The 9,101-nt window shown below is 41.0% G+C and overlaps 1 protein-coding gene across 1 annotated transcript in view; it reads right to left on the minus strand.

Annotated features, from left to right (window-relative positions):
* GSPT1 (G1 to S phase transition 1) overlaps positions 1 to 8,989 on the minus strand; it is a 29,312-nt gene extending 20,323 nt beyond the window's left edge. Inside the window, exon 1 of the mRNA XM_076351377.1 lies at positions 8,598 to 8,989. Coding sequence (XP_076207492.1) covers positions 8,598 to 8,901 — 304 coding nt within the window. The 5' untranslated portion in view covers positions 8,902 to 8,989. The remainder of the gene's footprint in view (positions 1 to 8,597) is intronic.
* Between the last annotated feature and the right edge of the window lie 112 nt (positions 8,990 to 9,101).

The following is a 9,101-nucleotide window of genomic DNA, read 5'->3' on the forward strand; positions in this document are numbered from 1 at the left end:
AGGGAATCTTTGGATCACATAAAAAGGAGATGACAATTCTGAATCTAGCCGAGATAGCCTTACTACCTAGGACTCAGTACTGGATTAGGACATGAGAAGTCGTCCAAATTCCACACTCTCCCTGTAGCAAAACGTTTGGACAAATCCAGTGAACTGAAGTAACCTTGCTTATTTTGCCCACGAGATAAAGACAGTCATTGTAACAAAATACCTTTAAAGATGAGGGAAACTGAGAAAGGTTCTAAGTAGTCCTTGTAACTTATCCTCATCTCTCCAAAATATTTAAGTAGATATGCAAAGATTTTCATTTTGTGTTTTCTGGAAGTCGGGAAAGTAACTAACAATATTTATGGTTAACATAGTTTGCTATTACTGTAAAAACATCACATACAGCAACTTAAACACAAATTAGAAAAATCTGTAACGCATTCCAAGTTTAGCTTGAAAATTCTAGATCCTCATCTGTGAAAATAATTCAGATAGGAATCTTGTCATATGAGAGGGATTCAATATGTAGTTTGTATGAAATCTGGTTTTAAAGTCAGAACATGTCTTAAACGATGCCAAATCTTTAAGTAATGCTTCAAATTCTTGGTTTTACACACGATAAACAACAGTTAGATTTTACATAGCATCCTTCATCTCTCCTCAAATGGTAAGTCAAGAACTGTTGTTGCAACCTTATTCACTGTATTACATGAGATAAGCGGTTTATCTTTAGTCCTCCTGAACATCAGAGCCCTAGAACATTTTTTGGAATATCTTTGTTGTCAACACCAAAGGCAAAAATGGATACACATGCTGCGTTTATCTACTGGTAGACCATCACACAAGGACATTATATAACTCAGAGTCTTGTCTGAACAAGGTAAAAATTATTTTTCTTTTTTTTTTTAAATATAAAATTCACTGGAGGAGTATGCACACTCCCGATAAAGAGTCCAAAATTGCACAACTTTTAAAACATGGTGATTGGTCTCTTTAGAATACAGCTAGCGTCGTAAAGAAATACTGCAAGAATCCACTCTGCCTATTTCATTCACAGACTACAGCTGATGAGTTTGTTGCGTATTACAGCAAGTTTTGTACTCGCATGCATTTCTGTTGTACAATAACCAAAGCTGAACAGGTAGAAAAATTAAAAGTTACCACTCAACCTCTGAAAATATTGTTTTATAACAGTATAAGCCAGGAACTTCACAGCATTAACAGTTTAGAATGCTTGTACAGAAATAATAGAAAATTGCTTTATAATTTAATTTATATTAGAATGAAACAAGATTTTCATATATAGAACAGGTATAGCTAGTAAACTGGGAATCAGTATTAGAAGAACTGCAGTTAAAATGCAGTATTAAAGTCAAACTCAAGTGCTGAGCAGTACTGACAACTTCCATCTTTATGTAAACTGCAGTATTTACCAGATGCACAGAAGCAGCTGAGCGATGTCTCCACACAAGCAGATACTGGTTAACTGGTAACTCCTCAGAAGCAGTTACCTGAGCCACAATGCAAATGCCTTCACAGAATTGATGAGAGGCTGTAATTTGTTGCTATGCATGGCAGCACTCACAGCTCCCAGCCTGCTCTGCTGCTGGAACATAAGAACCTAGACAGTACTGGTACTTGACAACTGAGGTAGACTATGGGGTTAATGAAACTGTTTGCAAAACAGAGCATAGAGATTAAAAAAAAAAAAAAAAAAAAGAGAGAGAAAAAAGAAAAAAAGGCAAATTCAGTTTGAAAGAAGTGTCTTATCTACAAAACTTGGGTGGTCTGTATAGTAAGTTTGTTGTTGCTCCTCCAATACAGGCATCAAGTTCCTTCACAGGAATTCCTGGAAGGCTGAAGAGTGAAGAAATGCATGACATCTACCTTAGGATTCCCATCACCTTTTCGTATGTGCGATTTGAATACCGGAGTTCAATACATATTTATACAATAGTCACATAGCCTCAACAGTTTTCATGAACTACATAACAGATGTTTGCGCCCCCCCCCCCCTTTTTTTTTTGAAACAAAAGCATAAAGGGAATTACACCAGAGTAAAAAATAAAGGTCCAAGTCAAACACACAGAGCATGAGAATCGGAATAAAAAACCCCACAAAACCAAGAGAGTCTTAGTTAACAAAAAACCCACAAAAAATTACTTTAAGCACAAATAAGTGCTAGAGCTAAACAAAGTATTTCATATTCAGTATTTGAAAATATACAGAAAGAAAAGGTTTTCAGGAGTTCACTGTAATTAAGGCAGTTGTTTTGAAAGTTAACTTAAACCCAAAATTATTTTCTTCTTGCCTCTGCCCTGCTTCACAGCCTGTGCTCTAGCTTCACCAGTGGACACAGAGATGCATGCCCAGTTTTTAAAATGCACCAATGTAAGAGCAGCTTTAATAGTTTTAACATGACTTTAAAATTCACAAAAAAATTAGCACTTGCTTTGTATTCATAGGATTTTACTACACGTTAGCTTAGTAAAAGACCCACCTTTTTGCTTCCCCAGTAAGGACACACCTCAAGTTTATCTTATCTAAAACCAACATGCTTCTTCACAACTAAGCCTAAGAAAGCTTATGGGGATTTTCAGGGAATATAATGAAAAAAACCTCTTCCTTAAGGCCAAGTATTTGTGCTCAGTTGATAACTTGATTTTTGAGACAGATAGTCAAAAAATCAAGCCCTGTATTAGAACAGTTAAGGATTCCACTCTCTAACAAAGATCTCTCATAACCCAGCAGGAATAGAAATAAAAAAACCCAAAACAAACCTAAGCACCCCATGGATTTTTTACCAGGTTAAGCTCAGGATCTTAACATTTACACACAGAGTAAAATTTACACATAAATTCTCAGACTGTTCTAGAGAACACATTTTTAATATTTTATCACCTGTCCTAAACTAGCTTTTGTACTGAAATTCAGATCAGTGTCATTTTCATATAGACCTCTTCAAAAAATAGTCATAAATTTCACTGATTAAATTTTGACTGCTTTATTCCTTCATAATAAAAAATCAAAATATATCCATCGTTCTATCTTAGTTTCATACAATCAGCTGCTTCTCTTGCTTGCGTGTGTCTCATCACAAAACAGGAGAGAAATCCCAAAATTCTGAAAATGGAATTGTAAAACCAGATTGCTAATACGATCCAAGAATTATCCCATATGATTTCTGTGTTCATTTTGATAGAGCAATCAAGTTTTAAGGTAACATCATGCTTTCAAATATGTTAAATCAGTAGTCCAAACCAGGGTGCTAAACACATGGTCAGACTGCATGTAGACTCCAGGACAGTTCATCTAGTCCGCAGGCTGCTCCCAGCGGTCTGTCTTTTATTGGAGTCATGCAAAGGCCACAAGCATGATGAATTATTCTAACAGGAGAAACACAATCCTGGCTACCTTCCTGGGGACAGTTCAGATGTAGACAAAGGACATCTGTGTAATACATTGCCACCTTGACTGCATCACACAGGTATATTATATCTGATCATCTTGCAAGTCAGTGCCAAGACATACAGCCTCTCTTTGCACTTACCGTTTTAAAAGAGGTTGTGCAGCTCATCTGTCTGGAGAAGCTGATACAGAAGAACACTGCTCTAGATAGTCAAGTGATGACTCAAATCAAGATTTTTTTTTTTGATAATAAGAATTTATACCATATACTGGCATTCACAATACGACACTGATTTGCTGTCACATAAGCAGTTCAAGTTTACAGGTATGAAGTATTAACAGTAGCATTACCAACACCCTACTTGTGAGGAAATCATCAGCATATGGCTATTCAAATGTTGATATAAGTAAACCATGTAATCCTTTAATATGATAGCTTCTTGAATGGTGGACTACTAGTTTTAGACAAACAAGACTTTCTTAGCAAGTTCATATGGTAAGTGAAGTCTCTTGAGGACTGGACTGTTGAAGAGTCTTAAAATACAGTCTACAGAGAATGGTGTAAAACAAAAGATGACCAGTTTCGGGGAACAGGATGATACAGGATGATACAGATAACTCATCATCCTACTCTGGGAATTACAGGCTTCAGAACTGAAGCAGAAGATATTGAAACTCCTTCTTTTGTTTCTGATTGGTGGTGGTGGAATATATGAATGTCCCAGCTAGCTACAAGGTCAAGAAAAATGAGGGCAGGGAAAGCCAGAAAGATAGATGCTATATCCATTTATTTACAGCATTTGAAGGCTGAGGATGTCCAGCTGCTTGAATGTAACTATTTAAAAAGTGACTACTGCAGGTGAGCGAGGATATTTAGGGAGTGATGCAATCTAAAGGGCACTGAATCTTAAGCCAGATGTTTGCTTGGCTCAAGACTGTAGGTGCAAGTTGTCTAAACTGTAGTCGTTAACAAATATGTTCAGAAATTTACTTGAAACAGTCAAGAGAGCTACTAAATGAAGCAGTAGCACTAATACCACCAAAAGGATAAATGCTATCTTTTCTTACACTAGCTGCTATGTGTCACACACTTTTTGTTCTTGTTACTTTTGTACTAATGACTTTTTTTTTTACCACTGCATACTTCAAATCATTGAACAATTCAGGTTGGAAGGGACCCCAGGAAGTTACCTCCAAGCAAAGTCAACAGTGAATACTTAAAAATGACTTCTAAAAAGAAGAAAAACTAACATAAAATACAGTAAAGCCCATACAAGGAAGCTGTGATCAATTTTACCAAGAATCCTGTAAATATTCAAGAATTATGACAAAAATTGAACCACAAGAATGCAGGTTGATGCTGCGTTTTCAGAAATTTTTCACTTCTCTCATACCTGAGATCCAAACAAAATTTAGATAATAGAAATCTTATTAATCCTGGGGTGGGGGGGAAGGTTTTAGCTATTCCCTTAGACCTCTGAACTATGCCTTGATATAGAAACAAAAAGTCACTCAAATGCAATTACATCTTATATACACTTATAAAATTAATAAACCATAGTAAAAAAAAAAAAGTCATAGATGCTACAGAACAGTGAAGCTGCAAGGTGCAGTTATGATTAAGAATGCCCTAACACAATCTACTGTCATTTTACTGACTACCACACCTTGCCTTGATTTAGTTGAGTTTGCTAGTCCAGCAACTGCTATCTACAGTAAGTTTCCCTAGAAGCACAACTTGCTCATGACATACTTGACATGGTCACTGGAAGGAACTGTGGTACAGCAATCTCTGTTGCAGACAGAAAATCAAGAAGTCTCTATTTCACATTTCCAACAGAATCCAACAAAGAGAGATTTTACGCAAATGAGTTTGACTTGGACACAATTTGATAAAAGCAAGTCCTTGCAGCTACAACATTTGGAACATACTGGTTCCTTAGGTTCAAAAATTTAAGCAACATACGCTTTTTGCATATAATCAAATGATAATTTAATTCCAAACTAATTCTGAAACTATCTGCAAGCAAAAATTATATTAGTGGTAAACATTGGTCAGATATTCTCCCTAATATACAATTTGCAATCAAAAAAAAAGCACGCATAAAAAAAGTTTTAAAGTAAACTACTTGGAATGCAGGTCTCAGGAGTTTCCCAATTTCAGAAAGTTAACATTGTGTTCCGTAAATGGCTTCTGTGACTGTTATTTCAGTGCTCTAAACATAAGTGACAGGAATTTTATACAAATTACTAAAAACATGAAGTTAGTGTGCATAAAAGGAAACACTATTACACACCACAGCCACATAATGGAGATCAGCTCTGTGGAATTTTTCTATATGCCATGCTGCTACTACACATTTATCTTGACCTACAACATCCTTTGAATTACTAAGGAATTATGACTCGAACAAAACCTTACCAAGAGAAAGTTCCAAGAAGAAAAGTGTTACTAGAACTTAACTTCAGGACACTTAAGTCCTCAAACTGACACCCAACTTTTTAGATTCTTCCTAAGAATCAAGATTAACTTAGATCCTTCCCAGTACAAACCAGTATTTGTACAGACCTCAATACAGATGATAAATAGAAATATATTTTTTTTCACAATGTAATGAAGAATGAGTGCCACAGAACACCTAATTCCCTATGGGAGCAAAAGTAAACTGGGTTGCTGAAAAGTAACCTATTCAGCACCATTGTCTAATCACATGTTGTTCTGACTTACTTCCAGAGCAAGCTCCACCTAGTCATTCTAGCCAGGAAAGTAGTTGTCACCTTATGCGAACATCTGCAAGGACACGACGTGTCAATTACTTTCTGTAACCAAGTACATCAGACCTGGAAAAGTATGTAACAAGTATAGTATTCCAGCTAAGAAAGAAACGGTTTTGGTTTTGTTTTTAACTGCAAATTTTTGTCTGCTTAATCTTAGGGACATCCAAGTTAATTACAGAAACTCAACATTCTAAACTTTAAAGAAGATACAGAAGCAAGGTGAATTCAAGCGAGGTAGATTATAGCACTATGTAGGAAATGTACTCAGCAACTAAGATGGAAAGAAAAGCTCTCCTGATCACTCCAGATGACCGGGAAGCTTTCAGTATAGTCATCTCTAGTCTCTGGGAAGACAAAGCTCATCATAGGCCTCAAAACTAGCAAAAGAGTGGAGAAAAGGAGAGCATGAAGAAATAAATATAATGAGCAGGTGAGGAAATGTAGTTTAAATCCTACAAAAAAAATTAAATATAGGAAGCCTTAGAAGAAACCTTATAAAAGTAGCCAGGGAGAAAAACCAAAGTTATTCTAATAACATTTAAAACCCCAAGAAAGTTTTCAGTCACAGTTTGATTACATAGTTAAAAAAAAGACTTAGATTCAGGTTGCAATGGCTGAAAAACACACTGGAATGAATTCTGAAGATTATTCAAAGGTGCATCACATGTTCAGCACAGCCTCAAGCTATCTACTCTACCTCTACACCTGTGAACCTTAACATATACATTTATTCTAAATGGAATCCAAGAGTCTGCCCGTGGCTTCTTGGAAGTATATTTTAATGCACTTACATACTGCCTGCCTGCATAGCACATGACCTACAATTTCTGATAAAAATCAGGAGTGCTGAATAGCTGTAGAGAACACATAATCTAACATTTGCTCTAACACAAAAAACGGGTTAATATTCTGTTATGAAAATTTTAAAGCTTCATATATGAAAGTTACAGATTTTAGCTGTTAACATCTGATAACTTCAGATGCCAGGGAGAGCAAGACTAATTAATATATTAAATCAGAATGCAATAAATAATAAGCCACAATCAACAGGAAATCATGACAAACATAATGTAACAAGTTCGCTTCAGTGAAATTAAATTACTAGAATCAGTATCTGAAATACTAGCTTGTTTCGTATCGTACCAATAGGGATACAGAAAATTATAGAAAAAAATAAGAAGGTATTAAACTATCATACTCAATCAGGTCTCAAACTCCTTAGTTGCAGGATTGACATTAAAATATTACCACAAAGTTAACCAGCATGTCTGATGTTTGGAAGGACCTTCAGTTTGGAGCTGGAAATTAAAAAGTAGCTCTCCTTTAATTTCCCCTATGCAAAGTAAATATAGTATAAACATTGGTTACGTACACAAAGATCCTTTGAAATTAAAAGCAGGGTAAATTTCAAGTTATTCCATTGACTGAGGCCAGCTGGACAAACCTCCCTCCCCTACTAATCATTTATCAGCATTGTATTAGAAAAAAATAACTACTTGATATAATCTTCAAAAAGACATTTAAGATACATCTGAACCACCAGTGGCTGAAGCAGTGCTGTTTTCCCCAGCAACACTAAATTTATTACCACCAAAATCTTCCACAACTTCTCTAGTGCTTTAGGAGGAAGAGCTACGTGGTTTCCTCTCGTCATGGGCGACCCTTTGCAAGTAAAGGTACCAGGGAAACGTACACGGGTTTCACATACAGCCAGACCACACCAGTTACTGCTGCTCCTTGAGCACAATACCTGTACCACGGCTCGGCCTCCCGCAGCACACCCCGCAGAGTCCCCACCACCCCATCCGTACCACAGCGGCCTGCAGACCCCCTCCCAAGGCCCCCACAAACTCTCGGGGCTGCATCAGACACCGCAACCAGCTCCTCTACAACGCCCCACGGCTCCCCTGCCCAGACTCTGCTACCTTACGCCCCTTCCCCCAACCCCCTCTCCTGCGCAAGGCTCCCCCTCGGCGGTACCCCCATCCGCGCCTGCCCTGGCCCCTCGCTGACTGGACCCTCCTGCCATTAGGACCCAGGGCCCCAACCCCCAGGCCGGGTCGCTCTCCCACTCCCGGGCCGGGTCGCCTCTCGACCCCCCCGGCCCAGCGTTGCCCTCCGCGCCCCCCTCCAGCGCTGCCGCCCAGGCGCCCCGCCCGCACTTCGTCAGCCAGACCCACCCGGTCCCCGGGCTGCCGGCCGCCTCCCAGCCTAGCCCAGCCCAGCTCCCTCGCCCGCCCGCCGGAGGCCCTCCGCGCTGCGCTCCAGCCCCGCGTGGCCCTTCCCCTCTCCCCCAAGGGGGCCCAACAGCCCTCGCCCCGGGCCCCTCCGCAGCACGGCCCCGCGCCCTTCCAACATGGCCCCCATCCCTCCGCCCTCAGCGCCCACCCGCCGGCGCAGCCCTGTCCCGGCGCAGCAGTTACCGTGGGGCGGCGGCGGCGGCGGCAGGCCGGGCGGGGGCGAGGGTGGCGGCAGGCCGGGCGCCGGCCCCCCCCTCAGGAAGGACGGCACGAACTCGGCGGCGTGGACGTTGGGCACGAAGGGCTTGGCGTTGACGTTCAGCTGCCGGCTGAAGGCCGCCCCGAGCAGCTCCTGCTGGGCCTCGGCCTCCGCGGCCGGCGGGGCGGACCCCGAGCCAGCGCCGCTGCCCGGCTCGATATCCGCCTGATCCCAGCAGTCGGGAGCCGAGTCGCTGCTGCTCCCGCTGCCGCTCCCGTTCGCCTCCATTTTGTGGCTGCCCCACAAGCCTCTGCGGCCCCGAAGCGTCTCCCAGCGTCCGGGGTAAGGGGGAAGCCGGCGGCAGCACCGACTCAGCACTCGCTCCGGCGATTCCGCGTGTACTCCACCGCCCCGACGCGAGCGCAGTATGGCCTCCCGGAGCTCCCGTACCCCCTCCCCCCAGCCTCCCCTGCCGCCATTTTCGTAGT

The sequence above is a fragment of the Aptenodytes patagonicus genome, chromosome 13 (genome assembly GCF_965638725.1).
Source record: "Aptenodytes patagonicus chromosome 13, bAptPat1.pri.cur, whole genome shotgun sequence".
NCBI classification, from domain to species: Eukaryota; Metazoa; Chordata; class Aves; order Sphenisciformes; family Spheniscidae; genus Aptenodytes; species Aptenodytes patagonicus.